General features: G+C 32.7%; 1 protein-coding gene across 1 annotated transcript; it reads right to left on the bottom strand.

Annotated features, from left to right (window-relative positions):
- Nucleotides 1–3,181: 3,181 nt before the first annotated feature.
- On the bottom strand, nucleotides 3,182–23,084 carry LOC130636165 (uncharacterized). The gene is made up of 13 exons (XM_057445796.1): nucleotides 22,366–23,084; nucleotides 21,973–22,003; nucleotides 19,668–19,904; nucleotides 16,146–16,298; nucleotides 11,820–12,007; nucleotides 10,893–11,074; nucleotides 6,831–7,023; nucleotides 6,367–6,580; nucleotides 4,678–5,070; nucleotides 4,311–4,404; nucleotides 3,919–3,971; nucleotides 3,598–3,849; nucleotides 3,182–3,503 (listed from the first exon to the last, which is right to left on the bottom strand). The coding sequence occupies exons 1-13, from the start codon at nucleotides 22,405–22,407 to the stop codon at nucleotides 3,436–3,438; spliced, it is 2,100 nt and encodes a 699-aa protein (XP_057301779.1). The 5' UTR covers nucleotides 22,408–23,084; the 3' UTR covers nucleotides 3,182–3,435.
- Nucleotides 23,085–27,308: the final 4,224 nt, after the last annotated feature.

Raw genomic sequence — 27,308 nt, 5'->3', positions numbered from 1 at the left:
AATAATACACCCTCAGCCTGTGGATTTTAGCTGCTACGTCGTCTGTGGTTACAATAATTTCAGATTCTGCCAACGTAACTAGTATTCTTCTGATTACAATAATCCTTCTGTTTTTGTCAAGATAATCTGAGCACGATGTATTAAAGGGACACTCCGGGTTGCCCCACAGATCGATCAATTGAATAGTTTCGTCTTGCACCCACTGGCGACATTTTTTTCCCATCACTTTCTTTTGCACTACTAGTCTTCTTCTTCAGCAAGTGATGGCTTTTCCGTGTTTGACTTCGACTGCAAGCTAATTTGTTGAAATTATGCATGACAAAAACCTCAAGGAAAACCAAAAATAAATTATACTTACAAACGTGTTAACATTTTCTGTATCAAAACTTTTTAAAAGTTCATTAAAAATGCCTCAAAAGAGAATTAAGAATTATTTGATATTTTCTTGTTTGTGGAATACTTCAACTCTTTTTTGTGCTTTAAATCACAGAATACACGATTAAGCACCAGTTGAAAGAAGTGTTAAAAAGTTTTACGGCGGCGCCTTGAGGGTTGCTTATTCCAGATTTGTACCATTTCTTCATCACTAGAGTTTACTAGGCAACGTTATTAGATATTTTTCTGTGATCTTCGTCTGTAACAACAAAGTACATGTTATTATTCGTTTCGAATCATTCGAAGGAGCTGAAAATTTGTAATTTGTGCATTAAATGCATTGATGTGGAATATGGACATGGAGTTTAACTCAAGAATGGAAAACCACGAGCCACTTGGAACAAAACATTGGTGCACTTTCGGAGAGCGGGGCGAACTCATACGTTTCCAAATTGGCGGTGGACTACGTCATTAAAAACCTTTATACTTCCTTAATCCTTCGTCAAAAGTACATATGCATCATTTTATTCTGCGTTTCAACTTTACGGGAAAAGCAAAAATGTAATTTCTTACCAAATGTTTCAGAAAGAAAATACATAAGGACGTCATTAAAGTTTTATTTCCATAAGTGTTCGCCTTCCCAATGAAGTGGTTTTACCAAGGGCCAATTTCGCATGGCAGGCGCAACCGACTAGCGTATTGGAAACGCTGCTGACCTAACCTACGCATCTGAAAAAGTAGTACGTCCACAGGGTGCTACAAGTGTGTGCATAATTTTGTGGAAAATTGCAGTTTTTGACTATTTCTCGAAATGGGAAAAGAGCATTGCCTGAAAAATGCTATGAAACACTGCGAATGTCCTACTGATTCTGTGAATGTCCTACTGATGCAGATGTTTGGGTGAAGAAGATAGGCTAGCTGCAGTTTCTGCGATGTCCGCATTATGAAAAAATTAACACAATGGCCCGGAAAGGAAGTGTTATTATAGCTTAAAGATATTTTGGATCTAAACTAAGATCGTAAGTCTTAAGTCCGTTCTTAACATTGACCAGTGAACTTTGTGCGTGAATCTAATAAGAATAGGTAATCATTGCTTGTGGGTATGATCCTTGAGATTAAGCATTTATTTAAAAAAAATCTTTAACACGATTGTATTTGCGGAGAATTTGCGAGATTAAAGATTGAAGGGCACAGATTGATAGCAGTTTTTCACTGATTTGTACATCCTTCTAAAATATTCATAATAATAACAATAATAATAAGGACGCTTTCTGCCATTTTTCTAAATATGTTCCTTTGTCTCAATGTTTTGAAGAGTTGATGTAGTAATTATAAATTTATATGAATTCAAATGATCGACATTCATATGATTTAACCAATCAGGAACAAGCTGTTAAATTGATGTGATGTGTTGGATTGTTTCCTTTCTCCTCTGGTTTTAGCTTAAGATCCCTATCACTATTCTTCGTTGCATTCCAGTTGAACCAATCACAATTTGCCTTAGCTTGGTGGTATTTAAATCTCCATTTCTTACTACTAGAATATCTTTTTAAATCTTCACTTCGTTTCGTACCATCTCAGTCTTTACACAGGATCTCAAAAATTTCATTCTTATTGGTTGTTTTTGTATTCTTACCACGACAAAACCTTAACATATTGTTTTTTCACAGTTGACAATACATTTAATGTGATTTTGCATTAACCATTATCTTAATGGGTTTAGAAGTGGGGTGGGTTGGATAAATCACACCTTCCCTGTTCAACTCTCTTCTCATAATTTTTAATGTGTTGATATTTGCGAATAGACTTTTTTAGAATTTGTTACCTTTCTGAACTTTTATTTATCCTTAAACTTTCCGTGATTTATTTTTTAGAAAATATGCCCTGCCATGGAAACCTTTTTCTTGAGTGAAACCGTTCAGACTTTTTTATTAAAAATTTTTATTTAAAATTTCATTTCTATAAATGTAATGGTATCATTGGCAAAATTGATGACATTACTTACTTACTAATGTAACTGTTGCATATTTTTGTTTTTTCTCATTTGCTCCACTGCAATAATAGGGGAAATGTAATAAAACGTCCTTAAAATATGTCAAAAATTCCTAATACCACACCACAATTGCACCTAATTAGCCATCACTGTAACACTAGCTTAAAGCCTAAAGTCGCCTTTTGATTTACGGTTAACAAAGATACACTTAAATGGCAGTAAATCGGTAGACATTGGAAACAATGTGAACGAAAAGAAACGCGTTACTTGTTACTATCAATTTGAATATGTCTTTTAATTCAGAAAAGTAAAACTTCTCATACACAAAGGAAATTTTTCGTAATCATGCATGTAAATTCAAAGAGCAGACTTTTCGTTTCCTATCTAAATTCTTTGCTTGCTTTAATGCAACTGGAGGAACTTTCATGGCAGACTGAATCTACTGTCCATCAAATTTGATGCACGAACAATCTTTATATTCCTAATAATATTGAGTATTGAATCCTACTATATCATCATTGAAGAACTGATGATTGATTTTGTTTTGTCAAAATATTGTATATTACTAAGAAAGATAATGGTGATGTTCTATGAAGGTAAGAGATACACATACTATTTAAGTGCATTTTTTAATATTATTTTATCTATGTACAAGGTGAAGCTTTGGCAAATAAATTCTAATAAATATCGTTAACAATTTCGTCAATTATCTATAAAATTCAAAATTTACGGTTAAAACTAGTTATCGCACTGCAGAGTCGTACAGTATGACATATATTTTTCACGTTCTGATATGTTTCTTTTTTCGCCACCTTCCTGGGCACGTGGAGTCTTAGGCTAAGAAAATACCCAGACAAATGTATCAGAACTGGAAATATATTTGCCATATTGTAATCTCAACTTTGCAATAATTTTTTACATATTAACATAATAAATTAGTATGACTCAAAAGTGCTTGAAGCATCGCAGTACGAGCGAAGTTTTTTTTGCAATTGTACCTTTTGGTTTCTCATACACACACAAATATGATTGTCACACTGTTCAAGCTCTCCCAATATGCTTTATTTTTAATATCCCCACACGAATATTTTCTTCAGAATACCATTTACCATAAAGTAAATTCCATGTGATGATACTATGATAAAATAATTAAGAATAATAAATTGTTGATAAAAAGACAAAGCTTATTTACCCAGGAGTCCATCACGGAGAGAAATTTGAGAATGTACCTTGAACGTCTGACCCAAACAAAGTTTCCATTGGAACGGTTGGCAGATCAACATTGTTGAAAGACTGCGTGTGAATATTGGTTTCCTGTGTAGACATACCATTGTAATCAACATTATTGAGAGGTTTGACATGTCCAAGCAAACCACCTGTTAGATTCAACAGGAAATATTGTTTGCCACGATTCATCGTGCCATAAATAGATTCAGAACTTGTGGAGTAACCGCGAATGTTAGTGATTAAGGCATCCAGCGCTAAAACCATGTTGAAAAACGTTTGAATTTTGTTTAAATGCATACGTTTTATAAGAATCATTTAGTTACCTGTCCAAGATATTCCCTTATTGTTTGAATAGAAGCAGTTGAATGTATTTCCTCTAAAATGTCAATAATGAAATATTGAGACAATCTTTATACCATTAGGAAAAAGAAGAAACCACTTAATTCTAAGCCTTCTTACTTGAGCCAATCATCAACGTTATGTGCAAAATGAAGAGTCTATAATGTCTAGCTACTCTCACTAAAGGTATAAAATAACTTTGTGCCCTTCTTTGGTACTACCTATGTATGTGACACCAAAACATGGAAAATGATTTAACTAATTATGTTATTGTTGATTTAACATTTTTTAAACTATTGCATTATTATACTGCAGTATTCAAGAACACACTAATTTGTGGAAATCTTGATTACGGCTAAGATATGAAGATACTTACTTGTCGCCTCCTGGGTTGCAAACAAAAATAGTTTCACCAAGTGGAGTTGTTGTTTTGAGTACGGATCTCATGTCAAGGTTATAATCATCCCAAACTGGTGACATAAACAAGAGAGTAAAGTATCTTTCTCAAGTTAAATTTGGACAAGAATTTAAAAGAGAGAAAATTATAATATGAAAACCAAAGGCTCAAAGCTGATTTATTTTCGAAATCGAGATTTTTAAATTGTGTTTTGAAATTTTAATCGACTTTTTTAATCTGCTTTTGTAAGAATGATATATTTCCTAATTTTGAAGTCAACTCATGAAATCATAATCGAGTATAAAATAAATAAATAAATAAATCAAATAAATTTAAATGATACTACCTTCCAAAATTTTTACAGCAGTTGGCTTAACTCCGCGCCATGGTGGACACTTCGCTGTTATGCGTATGCGTATGTTGGTTCGGAAAATTATAGTTTCATTTTCCATTGCGCAATAGAGATAACGGATGGATGAGAACTGACTGATGTGATTGTCTCTGTTATAGTATAATCGCATGCCACGATACACATGTGCTTGGAAATTATATCTTGCATTCCAAATAGCAGTGTAGTGATACAGGCTTTTACCACTGTTTGTATCCATTACATATTTATTATTCGTATATTCGAATTCAGTTTGGCACTTGGTATTAGTTCTCACATGGTCATTGTCGTCACGTACATTCCAGCATCTTCCACTGTTCACATTCTTGATGCGAAACTGTTTGTATTCATCTAATAATAATATTTCAGATAAAAAGACAACAGGAACAGTTAGTAACAAGTCTTAAGATTTTATTAGTCTTATAAGGGTTTAGCACCATTCATACAAGAGTTATATGTCTTACTGTCCGTCCGTTTGTCAGCCCTTCCTGTCTGCCTGCCTACGGATGTACAGACGGACGGACAGGCAGACAAAAATATGACAGATGAAACAATTTTAAAGACTTGTTATTCTGAATTCACTCTGATGGAGAGTCTTCTTATAGAGCGTGCCCAACCTATTCCTAATAACGCAGTTAAAGCGATGCTTTTCGAATTATTTCAATAATTTCTATTGTTACCATTTTTATTTTTTGTACATTTTTAAGTATTTAATACGTTAGAAGACGAATTTGTCAATTAGTGTGATTATGTCAACCTAAGAGATGGCGAAAGCTCGCATTCAGAAAATAAATATGTGGATATGTCAATTTGAATTGTCAGTTTATTCAACATGAATATTTAACTGAACTTCTCCATCACAACTTGTTATTTACCTCTCTTGTTTGCTTATTTTCATTGTTTTGTTACAAAATTAGTCAAATTGACGAAAAAACAAAAGTGGCAAACAGTTGCTTTTATGGATAGCGGCAAACTTTTGAAGGAAGAATAACCAAGGTGATGGGAGGTAAAAGGTTTTAGGAACTGAAGTAATAATAATTAATTCTGCTCTCTGGAGTGACGATCAAGGGACGGTTTTAGTTGCAATTGTTTAACAATTATTTAGCTATAATCCACCCCATGTTACTTGCGTTTTCTAGTATCTAAGACTTTGCATAAATCGTTCGCCCTTTGCAATTCCTTTATTATTTTTTTGTTTAAAAAGCATGAATCTGTTAGAAATGTTGCCTAGGCCTTGAGTAGCAACTTGGTGCAAAAATTGTGCATGTCAGCATTTTTGCTAATAACATCATCAATTTGTTAAACTTGGTAAACATAAATTACCTAAATTTTGAGATTATTAAATATTTGTATAACTGCATTGTATTTAGTATCACCAATGTGACAAACAAAATAACGTGTCAACATATGCTAAGAAGTCCTTGAATTTAAAAAAATAACTCAAAAAAAAAGACCTAAAAGATAAAGATAAAGAAAAGGTAAGAAAATAAAGTCACATAAAAGTGTAACTATAAGCCCATAAAAAGTTATGGAAAAAAATAAACAGGGGAAGTGGTTGACTCACTCTCCCCACCCTTCCCCATAGCGCGATTTCGGTCAACGTTGCACCATAGTTGGCACTATTTTACCGCAATACTTATTTTATACCTAACTTGTTTCTTCCCAATAAAGTAAATCCCCATTTGAATTCTTCCATTTGGTAAGGTTTATTGACGGAATTGCATTCTCGATACGGGCAGTATGTGAGAAGACCATGAACGTAGTAATCCATATCTTTGCGAGTGGTTCTGAGTTCTTCCGCACCAACATACCATCGTAAATAGAATTGACAATAAACCATAGCAGGATCAACAAACTGAAGCTAAAAACGATAATGCAGGAACCATTAAAACAAACTTTGATAACTAAAAAGCACCAGAAAGTGCAATGCACAAACAAACCGTTGTCATGTATATTTTACCAAGCTAAGCAACAGGTACACATTGCATTTTTTCGTTATGCGCTAAATTCAATTCTACCAAATTCTGCTAAATTTAATTCCCACCAAATTTTTCGTATTAAAGTTTTTCATATTAAAATTCTTTCCCTTGGTAAATAATATAACATCATACCTTAAATCGTATTACATTATTTTCCTTTATATCTTCGGCCAGAGCATTCACTTTTCCACAATTTTGAGCATATGATGGTTCGGGCAAATTCTCCAAATTCGCAAGGGGTGGTAAAAAAAAATCAAGTGTGTAATTTGTTGCTGTTGAATTTCCATAGTTAATGATAGCGAATGGTCCAATTCTTTTTATATGTCTAAATAAAAAGGAGGTTTAAAGACTGAATATTTCTTCATTAATTTCTCAGAATGCGAATACTTAATATGTATAGGAAACAATGTCATTATTTTATACAGTTGTAAAAATAGTCATGTGTTCCAAAATTTGTTAGGATATCAAATTAAATCCGAAATTTTACTAAAACCAGCCGTGTTTTCTTTTTTCTTTTCCTTCACCCGATTTCTTGTAAAGGATAGTCTTAACTTCGCTGATTTATCAGCCAGAACAAAATGTGTTTTCCGTCAGATCATCGACCTTGCGCACAAGTCACAAAGGACTGGAAGATTGTAAACAGAAAGCGCTCCAACAAACGTCTTATGAGTAGGTTTTTACCTCATTTATTCAGCTTCTAGACATGTCAAGGATTTTACTGTTTAATAGACCATTTTTTTGCTTACATTGTCTAATATCTCTAAACATTGGGTTCCATTGTATATATAGCAGGATGTTAGCATATACACAGGAATTCTTAATTAATGTCATTGAAATATTTTTAAAGTTGGAAGCAACTGGAACTTTGCTCTTACCTTCTCATATCTATATTTTTACATATTAGAAACTTCTGCAAGGAATTAGGAAATGAATTTCCTGTTTTATATTGGGTCCAAACAAGTGCTTTTATGTGACTTATCTTCGAAAATGAATTTGTCATCAGTATATCTGCACACACTTTAGCAGTTATTGTTGTATTGCATACTGTTACCAATCAATGATTCTTTAAAAAAAGTTTCGAGGAATAAAATTTAAAATTCAACCAACATAGTTTTGTTTGTCTCAGGCCTGGAAAATATTTCTCTACATAACAAGAAGCACAAAATGTCTTCTTGATTGCATTAAGGACTTATGCATGATATATATTTTTTCTGATGATTTGAATACTAGTCGATAAGGCCCGCGGAGATATCCACTTAGGTAGAAGGTCGATAAAAAGAAATTTGTTTCCGATGTTTTGCTGTTGTCAGCAGTGTAGTGCAGATAAAAAATTCGCGAAATTTATTCATTTGTTGTCTGTAATGTGTAGAGGTTAAAACGCTGGTCAAAATAATGTACAGGATCATATGTTCTCGACGAACGCCTAAGGAGATATCGGGGATTAAAATTCTTTTAGAAATTTGCACACTTGTTTCATTTATCGTATAGATCTTGAAATGCTGATCAAGAAAATGTATAGGATTATGTACCTTTGACAAACGATTGCAGAGATTTTAGGGTTTAAAGGTTTTTTGATGACGTCATCAACCGTCCATTCTGAAACAGATTCTGGGACCCAGGTTTTCGAAACATACCCAAATTAGTCCTAGGTGGTCCCTAGTTACCCACGCAGTGAAAAATTATTGACGTTAGCACCTCGTTTCCAAGTTATTTGGCATCAAACAATATTTTTTAAAAAAGCAAAAAAATATTTATGCGGTTTTTTAATACTTTCGGGTATGTAGATTCCGAATATGAAAGTCGTTTTTCCGATTATTGTGCGATTTGAAAAGAAGGGAATTTTGTGCTAGGGTCTGATTCCTAAGTTTTAAGGTATGTTTCCATTGAACAAAGGAGGCAAAAAACGAGACAAATGTGCATAAACTGTGTTCTAGAAAATGCTGCTCTGTTCAATGCTGTTAGAAAATACTGGTAGTATTCAGTGTTACTTCCCTGCCTAGATTTCTACAAATATTCCAAAAGTTTGCTTAAAAAAGCAAAGAACAAAAACAACTAAAACAACTAAAAAAGGAAAGGATATTGTGGTGAAAGATCATCTGATCCTTCCCAAAGTATTGTCCCTAGCAGCCCTGTAAACTGTGTAAATAGCGAATCAAATTCCTATGTAAATATCAGTAAATCACCTTGTACATCTGAAAATAGCTCAAATCCGTTTAATTTATAGAATTTATCAACTGCATCTTAACACATCTTATTATCGACATCGAGATTTTGTCCAATGTTATCGAAACGTTGTTATGTCCTACTTGCGAAACATATACGCTAATCTTAATTGAAATTTTTTCAGAAAAAGTGGTTTAAATGTACGTAAGTTTACAACTGACTTTTATACATCCAAAACAGCAAAAAGAGGATTTGATATAAATAAACGAATAACTTATGCGTGTATTAGGACAAGGAGGCGGAGGCCATTTGAAAATTTACGCATGTTATGAATATGCATAATTATGACAAAACCATAAAAAACACGAGAAAACACAAAACGCGAATGAAATTTTCAACGGCACAATTTGGGATTGCATTCCGAAGAACAATTATGTTGGTTTCGACAACTTGCAATTGGCGACATATGATACCGTAGCTGATTTTAATATTGGGTTTAAAGCTAGTATATTAATATATGAGAAGCTGGGAATGATTCCTGGAAAGTATACTTTGAGTGGATGTAAAGGGCTGAACATTAAAAATCGAAACTTTCTACGTACAGAGCGGACAAGTCTATTAAATTTAGACGACAAATCGTTCAGGCTAAAAAACTGCGTCGATCAGATGAAGCTAAAGAAAAAGAAGGAAAGGTTTATGAAGGTGGTGGGTTTTGAATATGCTTTCTGTAGAAATAGTCTAAAACAGTCAATTTTCTCATATATTTTTTTGTTGTTTTTGCGATTTTCTTGAAACACATTTTTTAACACGCCGGCCGTAATATCTCATAAACCGTTAAAGCTTTTACGCTGGAATTTTCAGCAGTTATTCTTTGCAATAGAAGCCGTAATAAATTAATTAGAATTTTGGCTTTAAAAAGATTTAATTCTTTTTTCCAAATTTTGGCCACCGTAAAGGCTATTTTTGCTTGATTTTGATAGCTTCTCCCGGTTACTATAGCAACCAGTCGTCATTTGAATTTTTGGAAACATTTTTCTTGGTTTTGTTCCATTCCCTTTTCAGTGTAACCAACTATTTTACTTAAATATAAATTTAAAAATTAGGGGTTCCCCCTTAAGTGCACTGTAATGGCTTTATTAAATTAAAGTATACTTCTTTGACGTTTATCATATTTACGTTAAAGTTTGGTGAATTACAAAAAATTATCAAAAAAATCAAAGAAAATGGTGAAGAATATAATCCACTTTGTAAAAGTCACTGACAGGCAGAACTGGCGTATTATTATATAGATATGTGAATACAACATATGTGCAGTTAAAAACAAACTTTGCATAAACAAGCTATGTACATTATTGTTTATTTAAAGTTTTTTGGTGTTTTTCCCATTAAAATTTATTATATGTTGATACATTCTTGTAGCTAAAACACGAAATGTGCGTAATAAAATGTCAAGAATACAACGTCCTTTATTTCTTTTTACCCATATACGTATTAGGTATGTCTTAATCAGTTTTTGCATATTTTAGTAGAAAGAATCCTCTTGGTTATTACATATTTTCACGAAACTTTACGTATGCATTTTATGTATTTCAAAAACTATTGTTTAAGTTTTTGAACATTTTCTTGTTTCTATTTTGACTAGCAATTTTTTTTCGAAGTTCTTTTTTGAAGTATATTTGCGCACTTTTTTCTTCCTAATTTGGCATTAAACAATTACATAATTCAGAATGTATGTTTCTGCAGTCTAGTTAATTTTAAAATAAAAATTGAAGGAAATTTTTTGTTCTTGCATTGCGAGATTAATTATGCAAATCAGGTCCCAAAATTTTTTGGGTATTGACAGATTTAAATATAGGTTCTGGAAAACTTAATCCTGCGACGATTGATCATGCCTTAACTATTCATCTTCAGTTAATATTTAAAGAGACAGCAAGGTAAAAACATATAATAAATATTTTTATTGGTAGAGTTGCTTAGCTCGCATCTCGCAAAATTTAGTTAAGTTACAAATCAAAGTAAGAGATCACATACCCAGATAATGCTTTATCATCACTAAAATAATACGAAGGAAGTTTTTTCAGTGAAGCACGGGACTGGTCATTTCGCTCCATTTGATGTATAAAGGTATGTCGAATGTATATTCCATATTCTTGGTTGTGGTTTACAACAAACGCTATAAACAGTATGTCAGTGCTTCCCGAAGAGTCTCCCATCTAAAAGTAGAGTTGTAAGTAATGTGTAAAGTTCAGTTCTTGTCTATCTAGATTGCTAAGTTTATGATGAAAAATAAATTAAATACATTTACCCTATCCGTCCGGGGGTTTTCAGAGATACTATGACCGGGGGGGGGGGGCTCAATAACTTTTCATAGGGTTGTTTAAATTGAATCAAACGCGGCACACTTATAGTACGTCATAAAAGGAACAAAATGGCAGCATTAAATTTTTGCTTGCATCAGCACATCTTCTGTGACGTCATCAAAAGCTTGAAATTTGTTAGAAATGCAACTATCTGCTTAAAATTCAATTACTTTTGTACCAGAGCGAATTTTTGCATTATGCTTGAAGTTTCTGACAGCTAAGTAAAAATAAGGTTAAGATTTTTTACGATTGGTGTCACTTTCATTCTCCGAGCAACTGCCTTTTTTGGCCATTAAATTAACCCTTTTTTACATTTTGTTGCAATTAATGTCGTCTAAAATGCTCCATCTCCGTTTTTTGACAAGTTCAGCATTCTTGCGCATGGGAATAGCCGTTTCTCACTTGCAATCAAAGACAGCCTTTTCACCTTGCGTGATGATCCCGTACTTAACAATAACATCAGAACAGCGCTGTTGTAAGGAGTTTCCTCTTTGAATAAAAAAACTGAATAAACATTATAACCTTTCTGTAGGCGGAGACAAATAATTTTGTTTAATAACGTTGTTTAGAAACTTACTACAATTATTCTTATAAATACCTTAAAAGTCGTTCTGTAGTAATGCTGATTTTCAGTAAGATTTCCTTTGTCTAATAAATATACGTATCCTTTTGATCCATGTAACCGGTATTTTATGCCAAAGTCATCCAAATGTGTACCAAGACGGCCAGATTGATGAGGAAGATTTGCCTTTTTCACTGAATGGCTTAATGTATCTATATTCATCGCTAAAAGAAATTCAACGTAATTATCAGGGGCGATAACTTTGAGAGAAGGAGTGGACGTGTGCCAGAAGGTCAAGACCACACCATCTGCTACCAAGTGTTTAGCCAATAAGGTTAGTATAAAAATACTTTTATTTTTTGCATTGTGTATAATTAAGCCCTCCTTTCTAGGGATTTTTTTTCTTGCTATTTTTCGCCTGAAGAAAAAGACAAAAGAAGAAAAAACAGCATTGTTTAGAAATTTAGAATGTGCAAATAAGGGCAAACGACAGTTTTATTATATAATAATAGAAAAAAAGCTCTTGTTGATGTGTCAATATCAGCTAGTTTTGCTAATTTCAGCGACATATTTTGTTTACTTTCAACTAGCTTACATTGTTACCTGGAATTAGCTGCACTTGGGGACAAAATTAATGAAACAAAGACGACGACGTGATTTTTTAAACGTGGTCATGAAGCAATCTCATATCCAGAGTCTTGTCCCCCCCCTGCGTTGTTACTTCGGAGTGGTCAATAATGACCCTGGCACAGACTAGTCACGCGATAAAAAATACCGGGATGTGCCAGGCAGTTTTGCAAATCCTGTGCTAATAATATGGAAACCAGACGTTCGCTTCAAATTGAAAATTGAAAAATGGCGGACGAAAAAAAACAGAAAGAAACTTTCATATTTTTGTAGATGAAATCAAAGTTGACACTGTTTAATTACTAATCAACAATACTTAATAATTGCGACTGATTTCCCTCCATACATCTTGCTTAGCTAAATTTGTAATTATCTATATTATAATGCCCGTATACGTCTGTCCGTCCGTCCGTCTGTCTGTCACGCAAAATGGTAGCTTAGCTGCGCAATAGCGAGAAGCACGCAATGCGGTATAAAAAGGACGGACGAACCCGTGGATTTTCCACGGGCTAACAACTAGGTAGCAAAAATCCTTTAACTTATAAAAAGCATTGTCAGCTATTTCTTGTTATTTTATGTGATTTGCGGCTAGTTACATAGAGCGACAGATATATAAGAAGATTAGCCACATATTTAAAAACAAAATATTTAATGGCTTATTCTTCAGGTGGGGTATTTTTGACAACATCTTAAATATTATATGAGAAAAGTTAGACACATTTTTAGCTGCAAAGGACAATTTCCCTCCTAATATGAACAACAACTTTTCCAATTTATATAATCGATTACTATATAATTATATATATAATTATGTCAAACTCCTACCAGTTTTAGAATGCAAATTTTTGTTGCGTTTTTTAATATGTATACCAAGTCCAGGAATTTGTGTTTTACTGCAGTTAGCTTAGACCAGAAAGCAATTTTTGCAGAATTATTTTTAGACATTTCGCAAGATGCTATTTTTCAAAAGGAACAACAATGGGTGTGCTATATTATATGCAGGGTATTAAACCTAAAAATTGTTGGACACAATATATGAAAACATGTTGTTGAAGTATAATCGCTGTCCTGACAATATAGGATTCTTTAGGTGTTAGTTTACTTAGTATGTGCAATGACCTGAGAAGAATTAATTTGTTTAAAAAACCTTACTTACTTATTTTTTTGTCAATATCATACAAAATTTTATCAGTCTTAATTAATACTCAATTTCTGAACTTTAAAAAGTATATAAAACTAATAAAAATTCATTTTTGTTCATTTATCAGGACTTCACAAAAAATTTGCTATGCAAGAAATACCTCTTTTTAACTCAAGTTAAGTATATTTTTGTTTCACGAAAGACTTTAATCAGATAAAAATTGAAATCATTTATTCCCAAATATTTTCCTGATTACCGTGGGCATGTGAGGCCATGATATGACTACTAAAGTCCTTTCATATGCTAGCCGCTAGGTAGAAGTAAAAAATCATTAAAGGGGCTACGAAAGGGCTTTTGGTTTTCGACTTTAGTGACTTACACGAAAGTCGAGCTGATGGCGGCGAAAAAAAATTGGATATTCTTTCTGGTATGTATGTAACTTACAGACTCGAACATATAGATATATCTAGAATTTTTATCTTCTCAAGACTTGGTCATGTTTTCATCCAGAATGAGTCTTGCTGAAATATTTCTTTGTAATATACTTTTCGAAAAAGAAATATTGAACCAGTGAACAAAGTGCGCTGGTCTGTTCATTGCGCAAACGCGTTTGCCGGATTTTTAATATGTGCGCAGGATATACGGAATGTGAGCATTTTAACCGGTTCGTAGCCATTTTAACCGGTTCTTATGTAATACTAAATTATAAGATCTAAATAATGACATTCTAGCATGATAATGGTAAAGTATGCGATATGGAGAATTAATGCATTTTTGTAAATAAAATCTGGGACATGTCGTGGTGAAAGCCAACAACACACAAAAAGGTACCAAGAAAGTTTATCTGTGTTATATTCGGCAATCAACAGTAGGTCTTCCCAGATCTAAACCCTGAAACTTCTAAGTATACAGGTAATATAAAAATATTTCATGCTATTGAAAAGACAATGGTCGAATAATACGCCAGGTAATGTGCAAAAAAGTTTAAATTTTAGTTCTACATGTGTGCAACTTATGGGTCTGTGAGTAAGATATCAGATAACGTAATTTGTTTACATACATATAGCAACATGGTTTTAAGGCAAGAAAATATTTCTTACAAATGTCAAGTGTAATTTCTTACTTACCCTAATAAAATAATTAGGCCATCTTGTCACCAAAATCTCAATAAAAACAAATGAAAAATGTATATCTAAAAATGATTGCAGGATATTTTTTATATGTTAAAGTAACCATGATGGCTTATATGATTTTGTTGCAAAAAACTATCTTTTCATAATTAAAAAACTCAAAACAACAGTTCAAAAGAAATAGTTGAAAGAATAATATAAGTACCTTTTTAGATCTACTAGCTGTGGCAAATTTAAATTTCATTAATAGAAATTTCACCCAATAGTCTTGTCGTACATGTCTAACAAATTCTGCAAAGCATCAAAACATTTTGTAAGTATAAGCAAATCCTCTATAGACATAAAAAGTTTTAAATTTTGTAGCCTGCATTTATTTTGACGTCTTACAACTAGTAAAAATACAGATAGCACTCCTAAACCAAATAAAAAATATCTTTTATATCTGAAGGCAATATACACATAAAAGAATATATGCACTATTACGAATGTGATTTTTTTTAAAGTTGTTAATTGTAATTACAAAGAAAATTTTTTTGGTTTAGCTTAGTTGTGAAAGGTTTGCTTTGTCTTGCTAGAACAGAAAATGTATGGCCTAAATGTTGCTCTTTTTTATCGCATAATCTGGTGTGATATTAAGCAAAGATGCTACGGTACTTTTTGCCTTGTTATAACAAGGTAAAATCCCCTGAAAAAGAAGATGTGTAATTTACTTTGATTTTGATTAATCTGTGACTGGAAGGTCTCGTGGATCAGAATAACCAAGTCACGATTAAGTAGTCGTGTGAGAGCTTAAATAATAAATAAAAAATGTGTTCTGTTACAATTCTGATAAAGTAGAACTTTCATGTCTATTTTTTCAAGTTTGTAAATATTTTTAAGTCTCGGTTAGTAGGCTGTTGAACAGCTACAGATGCATTGCTTAGGTAACTAACGTTTAAAATGCAATAGTTTCGCTTTCTAAGACGTCTGTCGTAAGAAAAAATTCAGGTCTGGGCTATAAATAACTAGATATTTTATAAAAATAACCATGCTTGAGTCAGCAGCAGTCAGCAAATTTATCATCAACTTTGAAAATAAACAAATAACTAAAAATTTAAGTCTGCTGTGGATTTTGACAAGTTTAAATTGCATAAACCTAGTATAGAAATATCCAATATATTATTTGTCGAACTTTTGAATTTGCCACTTTGTCTTACGTATAACAACATATGACAGACATAGACAGAGTCTTTAGTTTGTCTGCCATGTCGCAGAAAGGAAATGTTCCAAAATAATTTACGATTTCTACGCTTACTAATGAGTGGAATGCAATTCCAAACAAACTTGGCAAGCTGATCTACTATATTTTTACCTACTCACAAGTTAAATGCTTGTGGATTTTCTCTTCGAAGATTGACACGTACTTTTAATGTATTGTATCTTGCAGATGATCAGGGTTAAAATCAATACATGATAATCACTCACGGTGCTTTTCTCTAACAGACAGGGATCCAGCGTATAACCACGTATATGCCGTGCCAAAGAGATTGGTGTATGACATGCTGAATAAGTGTTCGAATGATTCCCTTGCTTCAATACGGTGCTCTTCAGGCATTTCAAGAAGAGTTAGTGATAATTCTAAAGGCACAAGCACATTTTGTGGATTAAATACAAATAAGATTTTTTAAAAGGTCTGTCCGTTCATCAATAGCGAGAGTAACGCGCTATAGAAATTTTTTGTTATACGACAAATTTGATTGCATCTTAAATACCCTCACCTAAGTGGTGTAAGGCGACAACATTTTACACTTTTAATTCTGAGTCAGTGCGCTAGAGCTTACGATAGCACAAGATAGTTCCTTTTGTTAAGTAAGGTCCGCTAACGAGTTTTTAATGAACGTTTCTCAGTAAATTTGTTGGCTTTTTGGGGGCACGAAAGCAAACAGTGTGCAAAAAAGCATTTTTTATTGTTAGTCCTTATGGCCGAATGTGTTAACACACAGTTTAAATCTATATCATTACATTCAATGTCTCCCTATAAACTCAAAATTCCATACTTTTTTAAATTAGTCGGAAGCCTGCTAAAAGACTACAACAATTCGCCCGTTAATAGTCGCAGATACCATTTTTGGCTCATAGACGCTAAGTCAGGACCTCATAATACATACTAGTTGCTAGACAATTGAAAATTTTAATTTTTGCGTGTCGTACATATTCCCCGCAGTCTGTCCAAGAAAGTTTCATTATTTCACGCTAACAAACGGCAAGAAGTAGCGATTCACGCAATAACAATGCGGGACTGCGGTTATAAATAAAATACCTCGCTGATTTCTCTAGGTCACAAAAATACAACCCGGTGTCGAAACAACGGTTTAAGCCACAAGTAAATGTCGTTGAACGCCAGATTGAGCCTCTAATTCGGTTGTACTGTCACAGTGATAGTACGTCTCTTTAAGTTACCCCTTTATAGCAAAAACAATCGGCCAGCGTTTTTTTTAATTTTCGGAATAGGTTCACTTTAAAGTTGAAAAATTAATTGTGAATTATAGATGAATTAGCACTTAATACAGTTGGACCATGTTGTGTGAAGTGGGCAGTGCCATGTCAAAAAAGATTATTGCAAGGTCGATTTAAAAGCACAAAAACACCCGTCATCTCAACCCCCACCCAATCCACCTTAAACACTTGTAACTTTTCTTTTGCGGAAAAGATTTTCATGAAATACGGGTTTCTCGTATTCCCTGTCTTGTTTTCAAGTCACCTTAGAACGGAGGCTTGGAATGATAAAGTATTGTCAAAATGGCTACGGAAAGTGGAAGAAGCATTGAAGTGAGAAGAATTGTTGGATTGTTGGAACTGTTATTTAGAGATATTGATTTACCAACTGCAATTATTAACGAGTCAAAAAAATAAGTTGTGAATTAGAAACTTGGGAAAAGTCTTTGTCTCTTCTTCCTGCGTTCACAACAAAAGAAAATGATGAACATTGTTTAAGATGTGGAGAAACGCCAGAGAGTTCTATAATAAAAACTCTTGATCGTGGGAGAAAGTTTAAAAATGAAAGATATTTACCTTGAGATTCAGTGAGTACAAAATGGATGAACAATGCTTTTATTTAAAATGCCGATGTAGGGCAAGCATGAAGAAAGAAAAACGAGATGTGTCTGTAGCACTGTGTAGGTCAAGTGGAAAAGTTAGCAATAAAAAATGTTATTGTCCTGCTGGCTTAAGTGGCTAATACAACCACATAATGGCATTCCCACTTGAGATTGCGGACTATTCCTTAAACCTGCTTCCAAATGTGCCAGAAGAAATTTCTTGTACAAGTCGTCTACGAGAATGGAGGGTTCCAGGCGAAGTGTCGAATAAAGCTCCTGTTATGGATACAGTTATTCAAAGCCAGACTTCACGGGGAATATCACTGACTCTATACGATCCTAGGAGAGATGAAGATACACTGCAAGATAGCTTGAATTTAATGCAAGCGAAGTAGCAGGAGAGGGCCAAAAAAATTGGATTTGCTTGTTGTGTACCGTCTGTTGGATTGAACCAAGAAAAAATAAGTACAAAATTTGGTCAATTTGTTGTTAGTTTACCTCTTTCTTTTTAAAAAATTCGTTATATAGCTAGTTCCAAAAGATTGCCTGAATTCAGTTGGTTTTACAACGAAAGTTGAAGCAAACATAAATAAAATAAAAAATTCGTTATATAGCTAGTTCCAAAAGATTGGGTCAATACTCCTAAAGACCAGAACTATTTAAATTCTATCAAAATATCTAGAGAAAAGCGCAGATTGTTGGAAACAGATACATTTTCACAAAGTGAAAATGAGCTGTGGAAGTTGTCAAAAAAAGGAAGATTGGTTCAAGCGAAGCATCGGAAAAAAGAAATTTAAAGCCTTGTTGACATTTTTTTATCCCAGTAAAAGAACAGGATCTTCCATACACTGTACGTGAGAATTTTAAACATAGGAAACTGTGTGGACCTATAGCTCGAGAAAAATCTGAACATGTTATGCAATTTACTTAAACCGCGATTTCGAAGTACGAGAATGTAATGTGTAATTCAACCAAACCTTTTTTGGATTGGCGCAAGTCCTGATGGCATTGTCAGTGATCGATCAGTTGATAATAACAACATATTAGGACCAGTTAAAATTAAATGCCCAAAAAGTAAAAGGAATCACAATATACACGACCTAATTTCTGACAGCTCGTTGTATGTCAATAAAATTGATGGCAAAATTGCTTTAAAAAAAGATCATCCCAGTTGATATTACACTCAAATTCAGATGGCAATGGGCTTGTCAGGAGCTATGTTTTGTGACTTTCTTGTTTTTGTATTTGATGGATTGATTATTGTTAGAACTCCTTTTGATGTAAATTTTTTCTATGAGTTAATTTCCAAGCTTAACGAATTTTATAAAAAATACATGTTGCCTCAAATTGCAGAAAAATGTGATGACATATTTCTAAATAGTTTGTTTTCTTTCTGTCTGAGTCGTAAAGAGCACTTTTACAGGCAGGAATACAATAATAATTCCCAAATCCACCAGATAATGTATTTGAGGACGAGTTTTACAACTACCTACGTGTATTTCTTGTGAATGAATTGTATATTTTTGTTTGCTAACTCAACTAAAAGATAGTTGAAAAAGATTTGGAGGTAAGCACGTTTTTAATGTGCACAAAACTTTTCGAGGGTCAGGTGTTAAAAAACGAATTGATTTCGCCAACTTTGTTTACATTTCACCATTTCAAGCCTCGTTTCCATGTATAGCGAAGTATTGCGAATTCAGATACGAGAAACCCATATTAGTGTGTTGTTACAAAATCAATTAAGCGCAAAAAATACCCTGCTGTCTCATTTTTGCCCAAGTTTATATTACAGTAAAAGTTGTAACCAGCCAACGACACTTTTTGCAGAATGCTTTATCATGCTTTAAATTCAAAACTGTTTGTTGCCAAAATCCTAAAATTCATTTTGCTCTTAGTTACATTCTCTTACCTTCAACATGGGGTCCAAAAAAGCATGTTTTTGTTCCATTTGGACTTATGGGTATGATATCTGTCATGTTTACCAAGCATCTACACTTGTTTGGATAAAAAGAAACTCCATTGTAAAAGTTTCTCTTGTTTTCCATTTGGTAACGGTAGCAAGTTTTAACGCAGTCAACCATACTATATCGACCTGTCGAGGAAAATGCTTCTGCAATGGGAAGTCCATCTTCCTCCACACATTGTGCTACAAAAAAAATTGGTTAAGTTTTCACTCTATAATTAGTAAAATTCTTATCCTGACTAGCGAAAAAAAGAAAATATACTTTCTATTTAGCTATTGCTTAATTTTTAATCGATTTTATTATTTGCACAACTTATAGGTATGTCCACACCCTATAATTGTAATATCAGTATATTTAATAAAGTTCTACAGAAGTATAGAAGTTGAGATTTCGCGCCTTCATGAATTTAATTGTTCTTGCTATATGCATTAGCTACAATCTCATGCTAGTAAGTGTTATCAAAAAGCATGTTAGCTCTCACATTCGTGTCGAAAAGCTGCTTACAGTTGTTTTGAAATTTCTGCGTCGCTTGTAATTTTTATTATGATAGAAAAGCTTGAACAGCATGTATGGAAAAATGATACGTGTTATTTTATTTGCATCATCGGTTACAAAAATACATTGTGGAACAACGTGCAGTCGAGTAGACTTTTGGTCTACAAAAAAAAATCCGATGTAACCGTTTTTGTTTCGTTTCAATAAATAATTGATCACGGGTGAATAAAAAACCTCAAAGATGAAAGTTAGAAAATGTTTCAAAGTGATATTTTAATTTTTGGTCAGAAATCCTTTTAACATATTTAGTAAATTATTGATCTACAATTGAATGTTTTATTGTTCTATCTCCCTGATATAAAAATAGGTAAAAGTAAAGGGGTTGTTTTCTCCCTGAAATACACTTGAGTTTTTGTAAGTTTTTATTATTAATTGTGTGCTGCAATTAAAAAGCTTTTCGCAACGAACGTATTCGCATAAAGGCTTGTAAAAGGGAGCTGAAACAAAAACAATACAAAAAGGCACTTCCTATTATCTTAAGAAGAATCTTGTTTTAATTTTTAACACTTACGGTGTGCTTTCACATCATTTGGTTTCTTTTTAATAAATAATTGGTCACAAAACAGGTGAATGAAAGTTACAAAATGATTCGAACTAATCTTTCGAGAAATTTTGTTTTTAAGAAGATTTCGTAACAGACTGTAAATAATTGATATACAATTGTATGCTTCATGGCTCTATCTCCTAGATACGATATTCAGTAAAATAAATCTTAACCCTATTCGGTCCGGGGGGGGGGGGGCGGATTCCGCCCCCCCTGACGGTTTTTTTTTAATAACTCCTGATTGCTTTCTTATATGACTATGATACTTACTGAGTTTCAACATTTATCTATTAGACACCTGCATGCTAAATTTTTAGGTCCCATACCTTTCAGAGGCTTTGATATTGGCCATTGCTCGAAACTACCCCTAAAATCTGTATGAAATCCTTATAATGGGGAAAATATAATAACTCCTGTTAGGATTATCCTTAGAACTTGAAACTTGCAACACAACTTTGTTTCATCAAGAAGAATCATTTTGAATAATTTTGACACGTGACTATTCCGATTTCCCGTTTTTGTCGGATTTTACCCGAAAATCGGAAGAAAACGGATTTTACCCGAAAATCGGAAGAAAACGGATTTTCGGGCAATTTTTGGCAATTTTTTATTCGATCCATGTAAAAACCGGAAGATATGTTAAAAAAATTTCATTTAGCTTTCAGAAACTTCAAACAGAATGTAAAAATTCGCTCTAGAACAAAAGTAATTTTATTTTAAGCAGATAGTGGCATTTTTAACAATATTCAAGCCTCTGATGACGTCACAGAAAATGTGCTGACGCAAGCAAAAAATTTTTGCCACTATTTTGTTCCTTTTATGACGTACTATAAGTGTGCCAAGTTTGATTCAATTTGAACAATCCTATGAAAAGTTATTGAGGGGGGGCGGAATCCCCCCCCCCCCCTGGTCATAGTATGTTCGAAAAACCCCGGACCGAATAGGGTTAAAGTAATCTACTTTTCAAAAGACGTTACTTCTCCCTGGAATGTCCTTTAATTATTGTAATTTTGAACAATTACTTGTGTGCTGGAGTAAAAATGTTTTTTGGAATAAATGCACCGCATAAAGGTTGTAAAAGAAACAAACACAACATCCAAAAAATTTTCTATTATCTTAAGAAGAATTTTGTTTTGATTTTTAATACTTACGGTATGCTTTCACTTTCCTAGCCAGATGTAGCTGCAAGAAAAAAACATGCAATAGAATATAACAGTCTTGAAAACAAATACTAATAACTATTTAGTAATTTTGTACATTTACCTATGTGAATTTTATTAGGCAAAAAACAGGACCAAGTAAATGGCGATTAATGAGATTCATAGATTATTTTTATTGCCAAAATAATTTTCAATAGGCACTGAAATTTATTTTATTTACTATATTGTAGTCTTTTTTAATTAAGTTTCAGAAATTTTTGTTATCAAGATACCAACGAAATGTTGATATTTATGTTATATTTTTGGGACAGAGTTTTGTGCGTAAATGACTTTATGTTAAAGAAAATAACGGAGAATATCATGGGCAAAAAAGGGAAAACTTACCATCAAAATAACAACACTAAAACACCTTTGAAACAACACCATGTTTACCTTCCCAATGTCCCGAAGGAAGTGATAGTGAAAAAATTTGTTTTTGCATATCTATTGAAAAATGAATTTGTCCTTTCATCCGATTCAGCATTTAGTTATTCAACTTAAATTAATTCTATGTACGTTGCTTTGATACCCACTTTAAAATCGTAAACCTGAAAGCAAAGTTCATATTAGAACAATGTATAAATAATTAAAAAACATTGATACTTTGGTTCGATACCATTTAAGTATTTCCATTAGAGACATTAATAAAATCAAAAAGTAAATTGTTTTTAGAAAAATTCACAACTATGGTTGGAACCTTTTAAGAAATAACAACAAGGCGGCTTAAAATTTTCAACAATCACACTGTTTCTAAAACTTGAGTCAATTAACGCTATTTAGCGCCTAACGCACGCAATGGTAAAGTTGCTTGACTTTATTTTCGCCTTGTGAAAATTTAACTTAACGAAAACGTTATATAGTCTGTCACTTTTTGAACATATCAAACGAATCTCTCTCTCAAAAAAAAAAAAAAAGAGAGAATGACAAGTAGAAATATTGTAGACCGAATCTAACAAACACGACAAATTATTAAGAAAAACTTATTACAAGTATAATTTTTTCTGCATAATAATGGCATAGACAGTATATCTCTAAGAATTTAGGATATTCCTTTATAGCACTGATGATAAACATTTTCCGAAAAGCTCTCGCTTAAAATTTTAAACACCTTGTTTTTATTAAGGATTCATTATATAGCTTTACTTTCTAATTATTTGATACATTTATCAAAGTATAAATATATGTTTTATATGTATTCATTATTTATATTAAGAAGAATCAGTTTACATACAGAATTTACCCGATCGTGTAACACATAGGTATTTCATTATAAACTTCCTTTGGAAGTTATCTTTATATGTTATTTTATATGCTTCAAAAAAGCGAAAAGCAAAATTAGTGCTTACATACATCCATAGCTCTCAGCATACAAAAACAACACATGCTTTATCCGAATTGAGGTGTTGCAGTTCCTAATGGTTATTTTACCTATTTTTTTACATTAAATGAAAATAAATCTAATAGAAGAACCCATTGTCGTACACTATAGATATTGAAAGAAATTTAGTTTGTGGGAAGGTTTCACTGGTATTCCTACATATTTGTATCACAATTCATTTCTGGTTTATATATTTTCAACGTTCTTTAAATTTGTTATTTTAGGAAATTTAACAACCCTTGCTCGTTTAAAAGCAGCTGGTGGATTATTTGTTAGCGGATTTAATTTACTGTCTATCACAATGGATATCGACACAGAATTCTTGGACCTCTTGATATCTCTTAACGAAAATCAGTATTTACTTCCAGTTGTAGAAAATCTGATGATCGATTTTGTTTAAGATAAGTGAGAAAGAATAAGATCTCAAACACTGCATATCACAGATTAAGATGTCGATGATATCTTCTCTATAAGGAAAAAAAATACACACGTTATTTCAGTGCATTTTTTTTTAATATTTTTATATCTGTACAATGTAAAACTCTTGTTAAGAAAGAAAGTTTAAATTAGACGTCTTAAATTTTAATAAATATTGTTAACAACTTTGTAAATTACAAAACGAAAAAAATGAAAAGTAAAAATGATCAGATAAAACTGAAAGGGTCAGAAAAACAATTAAAATCATTGCATGGGCGACTAGTTACTTGTTCGACTTAAAACATCCTTTGACGATGATTGTGCGGAACAAATTTTATTGGAGCGAAAACGATTGTGTTAACACGATCATGTGCTATTATCTTCTGAAGATTTGTCAAATAAGACGAAGTGCTGCACAAAAAAATGTTTACGTGCAGTTAAATTATTGCTAAGTAAGATTAAAATAAAATTTGCTACACTTTTTACGACATTAAGAGGAACGCAATGTAGATGCTAATATATGCCTATGTATAATATTGCCTTTGTGTGTGATCAAATTCTAAGGGACGTGCGAAAAATTTGTAGCAAATACGATATAGTTCTACCGATTGCCTGCGGAGTTGTGTAAATTAAAATTATTTTCGTGAAGTTTTTACATGGATAATGATGAAAAGAAGTGTTTTCTAGTATAACTAAAGTTCTTCTTTGACGCGTTGCAAACGTGCAAAATGCTTTTCGGGAATGTTAGCTACTTCTTGTTACTTCTTGTTTCCCCACACATGAATTTCACACTGATGTTGGTCTCCCCATTTGCTATATATTTAAAAGCCCCACACGAATACTTTTTTCAGAATACCATTTACCATAAAGTAAATTCCATGTGATGATACTATGATAAAATAATTAAGAATAATAAATTGCTGATAAAAAGACAAAGCTTATTTACCCAGGAGTCCATCACGGAGAGAAATTTGAGAATGTACCTTGAACGTCTGACCCAAACAAAGTTTCCATTGGAACGGTTGGCAGATCAACATTGTTGAAAGACTGCGTGTGAATGTTGGTTTCCTGTGAAGACATACCATTGTAATCAACATCGTTGAGAGGTTTGACATGTCCAAGCACACCACCTGTTAGATTCAACTGAAAATAATATTTGCCACGATTCATCGTGCCATAGATTCCATCCAGGCATCCAGCGCTATAACCATAACACCGTAAAACTTGCAGATCCTTTTAAAATTATTTATAAATGCATGCGTTTTATAAAAATTATTTAGTTACCTGTCCAAGATATTCCCTTATTGTTTGAATAGAAGCAGTTGAATGTATTTCCTCTAAAATATTAATAAACTAACAATATTAAGACAATCTTTATACCACTAGAAAAAAGAAGAAACCACTTAATTCTAGGCCTTCCTACTTAAGACAGCTGAAGGTATTAAATAACTTATGCACTTACTTTGTGTATGTTTGTGACACATACATATATAACTCAAATATGCAAAACGATTTTAAAAAAAAATAAGTTATTGCTAATTCAGCCTTTTTTAACTATTCTTAAAAAAATATAACACAGCATTATTCAAGGAAATAATGTTTTGTGGAAATCTTGATTCCAGCTAAGATATGAAGATACTTACTTATTGCCTCCTGGGTTGCAAACAAAAACAGTTTCACCAAGTGGAGTTGTTGCTTTGAGTACGGATCTCATGTCAATGTTATAATCATCCCAAACTGATGTCATAAACAAGAAAGTAATTTTTTTTAACAAGATGGATAAATTAGAACAAGAAAATGAAAGAGAGAAAAATATAATATGAAAACCAGAGAGTGAAAAGTAATTATGTTTTAAAAGTTTAATCAATTTTCTTAATCTACTTTTGTAAGAATATTAAATTCCCTAATTTTGAAATCAACATATGAAATCATAATCGAATATGAAGTAGATGAATAAAGTAAACTTAAATGATGCTACCTTCCAATATTTTTACAGCAGTTGGCTCAACTCCGCGCCATGGTGGACACTTTGTTGTTATATGTCTACCAAGGTTGGTTCGGAAAATTACAGTTTCATTTTCCATTGCGCAATAGAGACGATGGACCGTAGAGAACTGAGCAATGTGATTGTCTTCGGTATAGTATAATTGCATGGGATGAGACATGTGTGCTTTGAAATTAAATTTTACATTCCAAATAACAGTGTAGTGATACAGGCTTTTACCACTGTTTGTAACCATTACAGATTTATCATTCCTATATTTGAATTCAGTTTGGCACTTAGTATTAGTTTCGACGTGGTCATTGTCGTCATGTACATTCCAGCATCTTCCACTGTTCACATTCTTGATGCGAAACTGTTTGTATTCATCTAACAATAACATTTACGATAAAAAGGACAACAGGAATAGTTAGTAACAGCCCATAAGGTCTGAACGTTATAATCATCTCAAACTGATGTCATAAACGAGAAAGGAAAAAATATTTTCAACAAGATGAATAAATTGGGATAAGAATATGAAAGAGAGAAAAATATAATATGAGGAGAGCCAGAGAGTCAAAAGTAATTGTCTTTTAAAAGTTTATTCGACTTTCTCAATCTAATTTTGTAACAATATTATTGATCTGTTAAAAAAGTAGTCAAAAGAAAAGAAAAAAAGTGGCAAACACTTGCTTTTATGAAACGTTTCATCATAACTCATGTAATTTTGATTAATTCTATTTTCTGTTGTGACGACCAACGGAAAGTTTAAGTTATTGTTGTTAAAAATCTACTGCATACTACTTTCGTTTTTTAGTGTCCAAAATTTATATCAAAAGAAACACATTATTCATTGGTTTTACCTGCTTTATACTTTTCTTTTTTAAATTTCTTTAAGTCTGTTCATACTAGGCTATTTTGCGCTTATCAATTTTTGATTTAATTCCTTTCAGATTTCCTGAAGTTATGTTTAAAAAGCATTACACTGTTATTAGTTTCAGTGTGACCTGGGGTAGCAACTTTGCCAAAACATTTTGTATAACTGCTTTGTATTTAGAAATATCAATGTGACAACCACAAAATAACGTGTTAACATATAAGAAAAGTTTGGAAGGTCTGATTCTCTTCTCCTTCCATCCCCCCTCCCAACCTGCAATGAGATTAAAAGCTTACCGCAATAATTATTTCCTACCTAATTTGTTTCTTCCCAATATGGTAAATCCCCATTGGAATTCTTCCATTTCAGTACGTTTATCAGCGGAATTACATTCTCGATAAGGGCAGTAATTTAGAAGACCATGAACGTAATAATCCATATTTTTACGAGTGGTTCTGAGTTCTTTGGCACCAATATACCATCGTAAATAGAATTGACAATTACGCATGGTAGGATCAACATACTGAAGCTAAACGTGAAATCATGTTATGTCACGCACAACCAATGACAAATACAGAGCGACCTACATTATCAAAAAGTACAATGCACAAAATTACTGTTGTCCTAATTATCTA

This window comes from Hydractinia symbiolongicarpus, chromosome 1 (genome assembly GCF_029227915.1).
Source record: "Hydractinia symbiolongicarpus strain clone_291-10 chromosome 1, HSymV2.1, whole genome shotgun sequence".
Lineage (NCBI taxonomy): Eukaryota > Metazoa > Cnidaria > Hydrozoa > Anthoathecata > Hydractiniidae > Hydractinia > Hydractinia symbiolongicarpus.
The sequence above is the reverse complement of the archived record's forward strand: the minus strand, read 5'-3'. Positions and strand labels throughout refer to the sequence as shown.

Bases quoted from the DNA above. Each gene is read 5' to 3' on its own strand.
- LOC130636165 (XM_057445796.1), bottom strand. From the start codon at position 22,407: ATGGTGTTGTTTCAAAGGTGTTTTAGTGTTGTTATTTTGATG. The intron at 4,405-4,677 runs GTAGTATCATTT...TTATGTCACCAG, and splicing joins TGCTGTAAAAATTTTGGAAG to TTTGGGATGATTATAACCTT. The intron at 3,850-3,918 runs GTAACTAAATGA...ACATGGTTTTAG, and splicing joins TAAGGGAATATCTTGGACAG to CGCTGGATGCCTTAATCACT.